The 14,982-nt window shown below is 47.2% G+C and overlaps 1 protein-coding gene across 4 annotated transcripts in view; it reads left to right on the top strand.

Moving 5' to 3' along the window:
• Positions 1 to 8,377, top strand: part of ASB1 (ankyrin repeat and SOCS box containing 1) — a 30,742-nt gene extending 22,365 nt beyond the window's left edge. The window contains exons 5-7 of one of the 4 annotated variants that reach the window (XR_010368895.1): positions 498 to 4,358; positions 6,840 to 6,893; positions 7,027 to 7,101. Coding sequence is in view for 2 of the 4 variants with exons in the window: in XM_064433415.1 (XP_064289485.1) it covers positions 6,840 to 6,893; positions 7,027 to 7,118 (146 nt within the window). In the remaining 2 variants the exon portion in view is untranslated. The other 3 variants (XR_010368894.1, XM_064433415.1, XM_064433418.1) reach the window with 3 other exon arrangements.
• The last annotated feature ends 6,605 nt before the right edge of the window (positions 8,378 to 14,982 follow it).

Below are 14,982 nucleotides of genomic sequence, written 5' to 3'. Positions count from 1 at the left end.
ATGGTTTACTCTTCCCTACAGGAGTCGTTGTGTTCCGAGAATCCCTCCTTTGTGTGAGGATCCCCATTTTCCATCTAAAAAGCAGCTCCCTTAAATGATAAAATGTTTTGGTGGGTTTTTTTGTTTGTTTGTTATTGTTTTTTGTTTTGTTTTTGTGTTTTTTTTTTTTTAAGAAAGAGTCAGGGGCTCTTTCTTGCTTCAATCAGACATCCTGGATCAAGGTACACTCCCCACACTCGTTCATCCCATTTATACATTTGTTTCTGGTTTAGATCTAGCTAAAGTAAGACACAATGTGGACATCTGCCTTATTATCCAACAGCAGGTTAAATAAAATAAAAACAAAATAAGTAAAATAATCCCCCAATGCTCCCTGAGAGGGACATTGGAATCATGGGATTCTTCAGGCTGGAAAAGACCTCCAAGGTCACCAGATCCAATCTGTTGACATTGACATAATTTCTTTTTTTCCTCCCTTTTCTCACACATTCATTCAGCATAAAACTGATGCATTCCTGAAATCTCCCTTGGGTTTGACACCTGGAATCTCCCTTCCTTGGATTTTGGGATGACCAAGCCCAGCAACTTTTCCAGAGCTTCTCTAGGCATTGGCTGGGAAGAGTGATCCAGCATGGAATATGGAATGGATTGGTTCCTCATATTTTTAAGGAGAATCCTCCACTCTTTGGTCAAGGTTTGCGTGTGCTCTGCTCCCCTTCAGTGCTGAGAGAGGGAGACTGTGGGAGCCTGGGATGGGATGGAGGGAGAAGGGGACAGTGGGAGTACAATCCACGTTTGATGTGAGGGGTTTCTCACCCTCCTCTTCTTCTCCTCTCCCTTCATCCAGCGTTTCTGTCTGCTACACATGTTCCCCTTTGCACCATGCCAGAACCCTGACAGAAGGAGAGGGCAGGGAAGGGATGGGAGAGGGAAAATAAAAAATCTGTAAAAATTTCTGTTCTGGAGAGAAAGCAGGACGTTATCAAAATATTAGCAGAGCACCAGCTGGTGCCGATTAGCAAAGCTCTGGGTGAGAGTTTTCCATTTACCTTGTGCTGTTTTTCTTTCCCTGAGCTGCACGTGCTCTTTCTCAAAGCGCCAAGGCTTTGGCCACCGAGGCTCACCCAGCCTGAGTGCATTTTTTAATTTCTCAAAAATGCAGAGCCTACCCAAGCTGCACCCAGAAATTGCAGTGTCTATCCACAAGCCTGGTTGGCCTGGGAGGTGAAGTCCCATCCCTACAGGCTGGTTGGGTGATGAGGGATGAAGGGTCACAAGGACTGAAAACGTCCTCACAAAACCACTGCACAGGTGCTCATTAACCAAACCTCATGGCTGGGTGATTGTCCCCATGCCCAGCTTGCAAAGGTGCCAGGGGCAGGCTGGATCTGATGCCCAAAGCACTTGAGGGGTCTGGACACCACCACTCAGCACCTTTTGTGCAGGAGATGCTGCTGCTGCATCCTGGACTCCAGCCCGGTGCCGGGTTTGTGCGGAGGTGAGGAAAGTATTGCTCATTCACAAATGCGTGTTTTAAGGGATATTATTCCCCAATATTAAAGTAGAACCAGCTTTTAGGAGCAGAGGACGAAGATTTGGCTGGGAACCCCTGAGCTGAAGGACCAATAACTTGGGAATTGCTCTGAAGTGTTTGATCTGTCTCGGGCCAGCAAGCGCTGAGCCAGCGCCTGCCGTTAAGTGGAAGTTATTTTCTGCATCCACCAGAGTCCCATAAAACCATTTCCTCTGGGATCCGCAGGGACAGCCAGGCCTGCTTTTTTGGTGGTTTTTTTTTTTCTTTTCTTCCCCAACAATATCAATATGTAAGTGCTGAGGGAAGGAGCACGTGCTGTGTGACAGATTTAGGAGTAGCCTTAGGGCTCCATCACCTCTCTTCAAGCAGCTTTGCCAGAGTGCTGGAATTGCCTCCTATTCATCGAGGGAAGGCTGGTTTGGGGATTAACAGGCAGAGCTGGTCCTGGTGGAGCCTGGGCCCTACATCCACCTCTGCTGCAGGCTCCTGTGTCAGCTCCAGGGAACGAGGTAGTCCTGAAAGGAGGGGAAAAGGGCTTTTTCCTGGGCTGTGGGGGAGCAAAGTGCTCATCCATGCAAGAATGGCTCTTCACACGGGATTTTGGGAAACCTTCAGCTGCATTTTGAAGCATAACTGCACCTACTCAGCACCCTTTGGTTCCTCTGGGGTTCCCAAGCCTGTTTGGAGCATATTCAACCCCAAAACATCCAGGATGGGTTGTGCCACCATCTCTCAGATAATAACTCTGGAGGTCAGGAGTACACAGAATCATAAAATCCCAGAATAGTTTTGGTTGGAAGAGAGAGTTAAAGCTCATCCCATCCCACCCCTGCCCTGGCAGGGACACCTCCCACTGTCCCAGGCTGCTCCAAGCCCCAGTGTCCAACCTGGCCTTGGGCACTTCCAGGGATCCAGGGGCAGCCACAGCTGCTCTGGGCACCCTGTGCCAGGACATCAGCACCCTCATAGGGAAGAATTCCTTCCCAATATCCCATCCATCCCTGACCTCTATCAGCAGGAAGCCATTCCCTGTGTCCTGTCCCTCCAGGCCATTGTCCAAAGTCCCTCTCCATCTTCCATTCAGCTTTCACCATTCCCTTCAGGAATTGCTTTGGCAAGAAAAACCTGAAAGAGTGATGGGAGAAGCGACATCTCCACCTGCCAAGTGATGCCTTTCAGCTCCTGCATTTTTTTTTTATTTTTTATTTTTTATTTTTTATTTTTTTGGATCTGGAAGTCCATTTGCAAAGGCTGAAGGGAAGGAAAACAACCTTCTCCCCCCGCTGCCCCACCACCTAAGTGCTAAAGCAGATCCCAGAGGCGGAGCATGGGGAGGTGTAAGCAGCAGAAGACCTGGCAGGAGATCTCGTTCTCGGGTTGTGCCTGGGGGCTTTTCCCCTCGGAGCCCCTGGAAGGCCAGCGGGGAAATGATTCCAATCCCAGGCTTTCCAGCTTCCACGCTAATTTAACCCAAACCGTTTCCTAGTCTCTGAGAGGGGAGCAGGGATGAGGTTTGCAGATTGGAAATGGCGGGGGGGGTGGGAGGGTGAAGGAACTGCAAATGATCTCAGCAGTTTTACAGCCATCCCTTTTCCTGGCAGGACATGAGGGAGAGCGTCTCCCCGCCCCTGGGGTGGAAGGTGGAGGAATGCGAACGTTGGAACACTGCTCAGTTTGCCCTGATTGTCTTTCCTCCCCCAGCAGTTTCAGTGGTGTCCGTAAATTCAGAGCAAATATTCCTGCATGCATTTTCACCCTCATCCCGAGGGATTGCTGGGTGTGCCAGGGAAGCCACCCATCCATGCTGGTCCCAAAGGCATGGAGCAACCACTGGGTGTCACCTCCACCTAGAGAGAGGAGAAATCTCTGGGAAAAAATGTGTTTGAGGTGAATGTTTGCATGTATTCTCTGTTTTTTTGGTCACCTGTGCCTCATCTGCCATGGTCCTGTGCAAACACCTCGAGCAGAGGCAGCTGGGAGGGAGCCCAGGGGCTGCAGGAGGTGCAGCAATCCTTTCCCACTGGAGACTTCCATCCCATCCGCCAGTAGCAGGCATCTTCCCTCACAACAAAAATTCATGCCTCCATTTCCCCCTTCTCCCAAACCTGTTGCCTCTGGCTCATCATTTGCTTTAAAACCTCTGTGTGACACGTCAGACCCTCAGGTCACAAGTGCCACCAGCCTGGAGCCAGTTTTCCAGCAAGGGAAAAGCAAGGATAAAAACCCAAAAAACAGGAGAAATTGATGCCCTCCTGCTGCCCTTGCTGGGATGTCTTTTTTTACACTCTCAGCACTTGGAGAGAGCCACTGAGGGAATAACAACATCCTGGGGGCAAGAGCTTTTTCTTTGTGGCAAATAAAAATATATCCCATAATTCAGGAGGGTCCCACGAAGGGCAGTGTGGTGGGAGCCTGTTAATTAATTAAATTTATGCACATTAATGAAGTGTTTTGTAGCTGGCCTGATTCCACCAGCTCCATTTGCATTTCCACGGTAAAATTTTAGGGGTTTTTTTGGGCTGCTGTGATGTTTTTGACTATATTCCTGCTCCAGAGCTGTCTCCCCACAGAAGGGACCATCAGCTTCTCCCTGAAGATGAGGGCTCAGAGAATCTCTCCCTCTCCTCACCTGCTGAGCCATTTGCAGTGTGGGGTCACTGGCCTGGCTGTCCCTCTGGAGCCCTTGGTGCTCCTCAAGAGGGTGGCCCAGGTGCACACCAGTCCCAAACTGGCTGATTCTCAGGAGGAACCATCCCACCCCTCATGGATTTGAGGCCCGTTCTTGCATCTGGAGTACTTTGCCTGGAAATCAGCTTGGGCAGAGGTAATTTTACCCCTGGGCAATGTGAATTGGTGATTCAATTGAGAAATCGATGATTCAGACCAAAAGAGGGGAAATTGGGACTGAAAGAGGGGAAATTTAGGTGAGATATCAGGCAAATTTTCTTCCCTGGGAGGATGGGGAGCGGCTGGGATGGAATTCCCAGAGCAGCTGTGGCTGCCCCTGGATCCCTGGAAGTGTCCAAGGCCAGGCTGGACATTGGGGCTTGGAGCAGCCTGGGACAGTGGGAGGTGTCCCTGCCATGGCAGGGGGTGGCACTGGATGAGCTTTAAGGTCCCTAAACCAGTCTGTAATTCTGTGCTTTGTAAAGCATAAAAAGTCCTGTGTGAACCTGCTCCAAAGGGACAGAACGAGCTTGGACATGGGGCAGCAGAAGCTTTTGATGCATTTTTTCCTCACTGATTTGCTGCAGAGCAGTCAGAAAAGCAGAGTGACAAGCTGCATTGCTTCAGAATAAATAAATATTTACGTTTTCTCCACATTTCCCAGAAGGCATTAGCGCTTTTCCTGACAGGGCACAGGAGAAACAAATGCTCCATGGTCTGTGGATCTCATGTTTGCCTCAGTGCTGTGACATGTGTGCCTGTGTGCCTCCACACACACACACACACACACACACACACACACAGAGGAGATATTTTAGTTCTCCTGTTTAAATGAAGGGTGGGATACCCTTCATCACTGCCTTTCTCAGCATATGTGCTCTTAGACTCACTCACTCTTTGTTTCTGCCAATGCCTAAATTGGGAATACTAAACAGCCACAGCTATGCAGCTCGTGGGGATGCAGGAATTCCTTTGGAGGCAGTGAGTTTTGATCCCTTTGCAAGGGACAGAGGCGCTGCAGCTGCAGGGGAGGAGATTTCTGCCTGTAATGTGCATCATGGCCTTGCTTTTGTGAGCACCCCGGGGCAGAAGTGAAGCTTTCAAACAGAGAGCAGCCAGCAGGTTCAGTGCCACGCCGGGCACACGCTTGTTTCTGTGTGCACAGAGAGGAAACACCTGCTCGTGTGGTGGTGACACTGGGTTTAGGGTTTTAGGCCCTCCTCACCTCAAGCTCTTATCCAGGAGTACATGGGATGCAGAATTTGTGCAAATACCTGATGGGATTTGTTTTGTTTTGGTCACAGACATCAACTTCCACCTCCAGTCCCCATAGTTTTTTAAACTCTTCAGTTTTTCCTTCTGTTTTTTGTGTGCGTTTTGGGTGTTTTGTTTTGGGTTCTTTGGCAATAAAAGCATCAAGCCACACGATCCTCTGGGCAACATTTTGCCAGCCTGCAGTTGCTGAGTGAGAGCTGAGCTGTGCTGTGAGAGCTCTCTGATATTACCCATCACAACAATAAAACTTTGGCAAGGAAGCAAAAAGAAGATATTCACAACTCTCCAACTGGACATTGACTCTCCAGCTGTAAGATTGCTTCCTTTGCTCCAGGGATGAGTCCCACTGGCAGTATAATTTCATTTTTTTCTGGTGTGATGGCACGAAAAAGATTTATTCATTCATTTTTATGGGAGAGAGGGTGGGTTGCAAAGTGTTAGTGGGGCTAAGACAGCATGGGGCGATGCAGCCCATTGATCAGGCAGTGAATTATAACAGAGATGGTACTCTGGGCATGACTCAGCTGCCTTTGGAAGGGAATTCCTTGTTTTTTAAGGGTGCCTGGAGGTCCCTGAAGCAGGTGAGATGGATTGGGGCAGGCGGTGGCTGAGGGCTGTTGCCTTCTGTACCTCCAGCTCCCCCGTGGCTCAAGGCAAGGTTGCCATCAAGTCCTGCATCCCATTTTGGTCAATAATGGCTCAAACTCCTTCCCACCCCACACAGGACCCATCCCTGCTGAGCCCCAGGCAGGTTTTGGTGTTTTGTTAATAAAAAAAGGCCCTCCTGCCCCTGTTCTGCCCGCTGTGCCCACCCACATCCTCCTTTGCCCACCACCGCCCCCTTCCCTCACAATGAAATTCCCTTTTCACCCTGCTTTTTTTTGGGGGGTGGATTTCCCTCTGGAAGGCAAAGGGAAGTGAGGGGGTGAAGCCACAGAGGGGGCACAGCAGCACCCCCAGCCCCAAACCCCGAGTGCCTCCCCCCTTCCCAGGGCAGCCGTGGCTAAAGATCAAAGCGCGAGGCAAAAATAGCAAAAAAGGGGAAGAGCTCGTGGGTTTTGACATCTGGAGGCCAGAAGCAGCTCCTGCTTTGGAGTAGGCAGGAGGTGAAGGAGGAAGGGGAAAAGTGGGTTTATAGGCTCTTTTTTTTTTTTTTTTTTACAGGGATGAAAAACTTTTTTATAAATTTGCACGGGTTGCTGTTGCTTGAGGGAGCGGTGTCTGTCTTAGTCCCCTGCAAGGCCCTAATTTCAGAGTTAGGGGTGCTGAGAGCACTTATAAATAGAGGGGGTGGGTATGTTCTGACAGGCAAAACACTGGTTTTTCTGTGATGCATCACCTGACAGCCTTATTTTTATTCCAGGGAGTGCAAGGAGCCACCTGGGAAATGTCTGTGCTGCTTGGCTGGATGAAACAGGTGCTGTTTCTTTTGGGGAGATTTTCAACTGTAAGGGTTCAAAAGCCATCCCCAAATCCAAGGGGACATCCAAGTCAGAGCCCTGTTTTTCAAAGGTTTTCACTTCTACACTGTCTGTCTCCAATCCTTTTAGAAATCCAACCTCTGGACAGCACAGGAGGCAGCACGGGTGACATTTCCCACAGCAAAATGCTGTGGATGAATTGCATCCAGTGTGATGAGTGATTCTGGCCATGGGACAAAAAAGAAGTTGGTGGAGGAGAAGGTGAGAAGGGAAAATGACACCTGTGATTGTCTTCCTTTTAACAGGAAAAGCTCATGAAAGAAATAGAAAATGTCATTTTGATGAGACAAACTGGTGTCTGGTCCCAAACAGGTGGAGTGTCCTTTCATTTTGTTTTTTAATTTTATTTTTTCTTAGCTGTTCACTCTGTTGAAGAGTTGGAACTGTCAGGAGGTGTTTAGTGGAGTGTGAGACCCTCTGTGGTCCTTTCTGAGCTCCACCACCACAGAATAAGAAAATCCCAGAATGTTTTGGGTTGGAAGGCACCTTAAAGCTCGTTTCATTCCAACCCCCCCTGCCGTGGGCAGGGACACCTTCCACCAGCTCAGGTGCTGAAATGATCCCTTGCCTGGGTTGAATGCCTTCATGTGGGGTCAGTGACCATCTCCAACTCCTTGACCTGGTGCTAAAAGAGCTTTTCCCCTCTTCCCTTCCCACCTCCCAGTCAGGATCTCCCATTTGCAGTGGCCTGGGGTGGTTTCCCATGGTTTTCCCCTCTGGGGAGGTTGATGCTCCCAGCCCCAGTGCCCCTGCCATGGCTGGTGGCGATGCCAAACCCTCCCAGGCTGCTTGTCTGAGTGCCTGCACTGTGCCACTTCCCCTGGCACAGGGATCAACCCATCTCCTCGTGGTCTCCAAGTGAATTCCACTTGCTCATTTAGCAGGAAATCACAGAATCAGGCAACGCTCACCAGAAAACTTGAGAAAAGGAAGGAAAAAAATAATAAAATTAAGTGTGCAAATGCTGGGTGGTTGGATTGGGCAGGGATGGGAGAAGAAGAAATGCAAAAGTGGGTTTATTACTTCTTTTCCTCTGTTTGGGGGCTGCCTTCGTGTGAAACTGGAGCTACATCCAGCAAAGGCATTTACATGCACGGATGTAGCCTTCAATCAGGATGATGTAAACACTGCTGCAGCATTTTTGGAGCGGGCTGTTTGGGAAATGTGATGGATTAAATATGACAAACAAGATTCCTGGACGTTTATTTATCCGCCTTTCGGCCGGTGCCAGCTTCATGTTAGGCAAGGCTCTGGCTACCAGACCAATCCGAGGCCTCGGGGGCAGGCGAGGCAAGGGGGGAGGCAGCCACGGGGAGAGCGTTTTCCAAGCCCCATCTAATTTAAAGCATCTTTTGCTGAGTGGTGCAGCGAAGAGGATGTGGCTAACACAAATAAAAAAATCATAAAAGGGATCAAAGTGTGTGTGCAAATTCATTCCTTGTGGCAGGAGCTCTGCCAGTTCGCTCGCTCGCCTGCTTTCCTAAGAAAAAAAACAAAAACAAAAAACCCCAAATCTCCCAGCCCCCTGTGACAGAGCGGGAAAATCGCATGTCAGGATCTCTTCTGGATCTCATAAGGGCCCGAGCAGTGATGGATGGCGGGGGGTGACACCAGAGCCTGGCCGCTGTGCCGGGATCTGAGGCGCTTCCCGCCCGTGCCAGGGTGCACATGGAGCACGAGCTGTTTGTGATCAGTTCACAGGCACCACCATGGGGCTGGCTGGGAGCTCCAGCCACCAGGAGCATCTCAGGCACTTGCAGGAACCTGACGTTACCCTTCCTGGTGGGGGGAAAGACAAGGAGAACTTGCCGTAAGAACGGCAAAACCCCGAGATAACGAAGGAAAAATCCACATCAGGTGGTACCAACTGGAATGTTTGGGTTGGCCTCACCCCACACGTGGAGCTGCCTTCAAGTTGTTGTCTGCTGCCTCATCCCAAGCCAGTTCTCCCGGCTCCACCACCTCATCCTGCTGTGGAAACCACATGACACAGGCCGTGTTTCCGACGGGAATGACATCCATGGAGAACAAAAGCTGAGAGCCTCGGCAAACCCAAGGCCGGAAAAGCAGTCAGCCCGAAAAGCAAAGGGAACGCGCCTTCAAAAATCCTGCAGCAATGCTAATGAAAAATAAACATCCATTTCTGCATCTGCAGAGAAAGGGAAAAAAGGAAATTCAATCAAAGCATGAGGCCTTGTTCTTATATTCCAGGAATTTGCTCCATTGAAGATTGTCAAATACTGCGTGCCAACACTTGGGAGAATGACAACAGCGTCTTTTAGTGCAATGAATCAAAGCACAAGAGCAAATTTGTACAGAACCCAAAGTGCTATTCTTAGAAACCATCCAGAATCAGAAAATAAACAATTCATCAGGAGGAGAAATGTTGGAAGTCACAGGGGAGATTAACTCTGGTCTGAGTGGAAACAAAACCTCAAATGAGCCGCATCGTCATTCCCACACTCAGTTAATTGCAGCATTGTTCGAGGGCAGGACCAAGGGGTTGGGAGGCTGTGAGCTGTATGCAGTAGATGGTGTCTGAAGAGGGGGAAAAAAAGGCAGAAAATCACAGTTTTTCCCTTGGCTACTCCAAGAGAGGTTGCTTTGCCAGGGTCTGGGATGGGAATGTAGAGAAGGGATGAAGGGTGGCTCTGGGAAAGGCAGAAGAGCTAGCAATGGATGGGCATGACCTGAGATGAGGATTTGAAAGTGAGTAAGAGTTTTCCACAGTGTCCGAAGTCAGGGATGCTTCTGACCACACTCAGTTTTGGCAGAGGCATGAAGGATTTGAAGCAAACTAATCCAGGCTGCAGGTGAAATTCCTGGACGCTGGGAACATCTCTACCAGCTTGGATGCAGCCCCAGTGTGTTCCCCAACACGGGACATCCACAAATGGAGAGCTGACGTTTTCTCCCCTGAAACTCTTATTTCGCGAGATAAGATTTGAATGCCAGAGCTACTGAGTGAAAACACACTACCTGTACCAAGCCAGAACAGTGCTTTTAATGAAGAGCAGCTGCCTGTGCACTTCCCCAGCCTGGAAAAACACAAAGCAGATTGTCCTGAGCCTTAGAGCACCCCAGGTCCCAGTCTCCAGCCCTGCTGCTGCTGCACGCGGGGCAGGCAGGGTTCACATTGCACACACACCTCCCTTGGCTTGCTCTTTCCTTTGGGAATCAGGGCATCCTGGGATGATCCCACCACCCAAGCCTGGCATTGCAGTGATCTTTTCCACGTAAGTTTTGGCATGAGGAAAAAGGGTGTTTCTGGGCTGAAAGATGGAAATGCTCATTGACACCGTCGTGCGTTACCTGGAGCTGCTTCAAAACCTGACTGTTCATGGGACAGATTTTCCTGCAGAGATTTGCTGTGAAGAATCTTCATTTCACACAGGATATCCCCAGAGAAAAGAGAGCAGGAATCAGATAAATTTGTATTCTTTGAGAATAAAACCAAGCAAAGCTTCTCAGATGACTCCATAAAAATTCTTTAAAAAAAAAAAAGAAAAAAAAAGTGGGGGGTGAAAAAATAAAGCGTGGAAAAAGAATAAGCACTAAGGGGCCTCTGGTACTTGCAGGTATATTCCCAGTGATTCCTGTTTGGATCACACAAACACCAACAAAGTCATTATAAGTCAGTTCTTTCCTTTTATTAGCAAGAGCCGGGGCTTGGTGATTCAAACCACATTCAGTTTTCAGAAGGGAGATTTTGATCAAAGCATTTTTAAAAATCAGATGAAAGAAGCATTGTAAAAAATGTTCACTCAATATGAGCCAGGAAGGGGAAATGGCTGCCCAGGAGAAGAGCTGGGAATATACCAGGAAAAAAGAATTACCCCAAAACCTGACGCTGATACTATAAATAGCCATATAAAGTGTTACAAGTCAAACAGAGATTTACAGAGCCTGTGGTCCTTAATCCTAGGATGAAATAAAACCTTTAAAATATGGCTGATTCAGACAACTCACATTGTCCTTCAAAGTGAGGATATTCTTCTCCTCCTTCTCCTTCTCCTTCTCCTTCTCTCCTTCTCCTTCTCCTTCTCCTTCTCCTTCTCCTTCTCCTTCTCCTTCTCCTCTCCTTCTCCTTCTCCTTCTCCTTCTCCTTCTCCTTCTCCTTCTCCTTCTCCTTCTCCTTCTTCTCCTTCCCCTTCGTGAGGACAATGAGAAGGATAAGGAGGATGAGGACAAAGAGAAGGAATTGTGGAATTATTAAGGTTGGAAAAGATCTCCAAGATCATCAAGTCCAACCTTAACTCAGCACTGACAAGGCTCCAAGTGCCACATCCACATGTTTTCTGGACACTTCCAGGGATGGTGGCCCCACCACAGCCTGTTCCAATGCCTGACCAACCTTTCTGTGGAGAAACCTGTCCCAGTATCCAACATAAATCTCAGGGAAGCAGAGATGTGCAGAAATGCCTCCAAGGAAGTCCATGTTTTCTGGAGAAAATTCCAGTGTTGCTCTGTGCCATGGTCAATGGCTATGAAATCTTAACTTTGATTTAAATCTGGAAGTCACATTCTGGGTGTTGCTCCTTAAATGTTAGTTTGTTACAGCCTAATTAAGTTTTTTTTTTTTAATCTATTCAGAAAAACCTGAAGATGAGAGAATTTGGTTTATAAGTCAGTGCTTTCCCTGTGCTGGAAATACGAAAATGGTAGGTTTTGACTTGTCCAGAAGAATTTTACTTTAAAATAAAAGGGTTTTCTGGGTTTGTTTGTTTTCTGGTTGTTGTTGGGGGTTTTTTTGCCCCCGCCCCCCCCCCTCATTTTAGGTGATTTTAATCAACAGTACAATAATACCCAAAAAATAAACCTAGAGGCTGAGCAGCCATGACCTGGTTTAGGGATGAAAACTGCTCTGAAAACATTCAGGATTTCTTACTGAAGTGAAAACGTGTGGTATTTCATGATTATCATTAATAGTTAATTGAGAAGTTTTTTTCTGAGCCCTCACATCATGTTTTAATGCATTTCAAATGAGATTTTTTTTTTCCAGTGAGGTGCAGATTTCAATGGGTTTGAGACAAACCAGCTCCTCCTCAATTCTCCAAGCATCATCCAGGCCAGGAACCCTTCCAGGGGAAGTTGCACCCTTTTTTCTTGAAGCAACAGGAGATTGCTCAGCAGATGTTCTCATCTGCTCTCCCATGCCTTGTCCCCTGCACCCACCTTGGCAGATTCCTCCAAATTAATGATCCCTGATCCATTAACAATCCCAAAAGTCATGAATTCAAGCAATATTTGATTGATTTTAATTTTTTCCCATCAAACCAACAAAAATGATAGCAATTCCAGGGAGAGGGAACTATTTTGGATAGGCTCAGGAGAGAAGCATGGCCTTGCAGTTCTGAGCAAGTGGAAATCCTGTTTCAAACCCAAAGCAAAGCAAAGTAAGGATGGAAACAGCAAAGGTGGTTTTGTGTGGAAAACCCACAGTGTTTTTATTTCAGAGTATGGATCAGGAGAAATCCACACCCTCAGACTTTTAAGAAACATTTTTCAGCTGAATTGTTCAAGGTAAATTTTGCAAAACTTTTGCAAAATGCTCTGAAGTGTCCAGAACTGATTATTTTTATGGTTAAAAAAAAAATCAAACGAACCTTTCATTAGACATAAAATCCTTGGCAAAACTTCTGTGGCCTGGATCTGATGCAGAGGGAGATGGACCATGCTGCAGACCCAGCCCAAGGGACACATTTTAATCCTCTGGAGAGGCTGCCCCCAGATAAATATTCCTCACAAGAGGGAAGGGTTATCATCCAACAGGGATATGGCACATTCCTGGGAACTCAGGGAATTTGTGGGAGAACGGGATGTGACCTGCTGGTCTTCCTGATCAGACCCTTCCTGGGTCTGAACATAAACCCATCCTTTCTTTTCAACTAATTCTTCCAAAAACTGAAAAACATCCTTGACAAAATACAATTTTAAAAATGATAGCTCAGGTTCTTTTGCAATTTTCTTTTTTTTTCTGCTCTCTTGCAAAGCAACTCTCAAAAGAGAAAGGCTGTGAGGTGCAAAAGGACTGATGCCCTTTCCTTTCCTCCTTTCCTTTCCTTTTCCTTTCCTTTCCTTTCTTTCCTTTCCTTTCCTTTCCTTTCCTTTCCTTTCCTTTTCCTTTCCTTTCCTTTCCTTTCCTTTTCCTTTCCTTTTCCTTTCCTTTCCTTTCCTTTACCTTTCCTTTTCCTTTCCTTTCCTTTCCTTTTCCTATTCCTTTTCCTTTCCTTTCCTTTCCTTTCCTTTCCTTTCCTCTTTCCTTTCCTTTCCTTTCCTTTCCTTTCCTTTCCTCCTTTCCTTTCCTTTCCTTTCCTTTTTCCTTTCCTTTCCTTTCCTTTCCTTTCCTTTTCCTTTCCTTTCCTTTCCTTTCCTTTCCTTTCCTTTCTCCTTTCCTTTTCCTTTCCTTTCCTTTCCCCCCAAAAACTGCACTTTGGGGAGGGTAGAATCTCGTGCTGAATTAAGGGCTTGGCAAGACAGTGCATTTTAAGGAGAAAAATACCTGTTTAAATTTTCTTAGGTGTCAAAATGCTGTGCTCTGACACGTTAAAAATGAAAAGGTTTCGCTTGGAAAACTTTCAAACACTTTATTTTGTCGTTAATATCCATCCATCGCAGTTATTTTTGTTTTTAAAAGTGGCTCGGCTCGGGAAGGCCTCCAAAGCAGGCCAGAATTAATTAAACCAGAAGTTTTGTTTCACCTGAATTCATTGTGTTTGTTTGGATTTGGAGGGGGAAAACGCTGGGATTAAAGTGCAGCCCAAACTTAGGGAGGAGCCAACCCTCTTCCCATCATCACCAGCACCTCAGCTCTGCTGCCGGGCTTGCAGAAACCCTTTCATCCCACCGAGGGGATGGCAGGCAGCTATCCTGCATGGATAAAAAGCCTGGAAAAGACCCTAAACATAATTTACAAGTGTGTTACATCCAGGCAAGAGCTCCGAGCTCCCCTCAGCCCTCGCAGCAACATCTGCGGTTGTGAGATCTGTTCCTCCCTCCCTGTTAACACCAGGTTGGAGCTCCCAGCACCAGCTCTGAACATTTTGAATTTGCAGGCAGCTTTCAAACAGCTGCCATGTTTTAAAGAGAACCAGACCCAAAACCCTCTGCTGCTCCTTTTTAAATTTTTTATTATTATTATTCTTATTCTTTTTTTCCTTCCCCTTCAAAATGTGGAATTTCCCCCACTCCCATAAAAAGTCAACTAACGTTGTGTGCTCAGATGGGCAACGTCCAGATCTCAGCCAGGGACTTGCTGGATGCTTCACAAACCACCTGGGCTTGAAACCCAGCTGAAAATCTGGGATATTCAGTGCATGCCCTGATGTTGGATGGCTGGGAAGCCTCAAAAGCTGGGAAGTCTCAAAAGAAGACCATGTTTTGGAGTGCTGTCTGCAGCTCCTTCTCCCTTCCAAAGTTGCATCCCTGATTCAAAGAGTGCCTGGGATTTATGAGAAAAGGAATATATGTGCATTTATGTGTGTGTGTGAACTTTCTTATGCACAAGCACATCCATCACTTCTTTAAAAACCTTTACAATCCGTCTTCTCTACGTGTTGACTTCATAAAAAACTTGTAAAAGTGGTCGTTTTCCTTTGGGTGGGTAAAAATCTGGGAATTGCAAGATCTTGACACACTTTGGCTTTTTGAATAGTCTTGGCCACTTTAAAACTCATGCAGAGAGCTGCTGATGCTTCTAAAAAAAGTGAGATATCACTGATACTTCAAAAAGAGAGAAAGAAAAGGTGAAAACCAACGAGGGAATGTTTTTTTTATTCTTTTACCAGCTCTGGCTGGCATTTGTTCACTTTGTTAGTGAACTTTGCTCACTTCGGGCTTCACAGTTTAAGACTTTATACCACATTACACCTGAAACTTCAGCAAATCCTGAGAGTCAACAGCTTTCCTGGATCCTGGCATCTCCCTGGGAGGAGCTGAGCCCTCGGAGGTGCTGAGGGCCCTGGCTGCCATCCAGCAGAGCACTCAAACACCAGCTTACGTTTCAGCAGAGCTCAAGAACCAATT

Source organism: Passer domesticus, chromosome 10 (genome assembly GCF_036417665.1).
Source record: "Passer domesticus isolate bPasDom1 chromosome 10, bPasDom1.hap1, whole genome shotgun sequence".
Classification (NCBI taxonomy): Eukaryota; Metazoa; Chordata; class Aves; order Passeriformes; family Passeridae; genus Passer; species Passer domesticus.
This window is presented reverse-complemented; position numbering and strand designations above follow the sequence as displayed.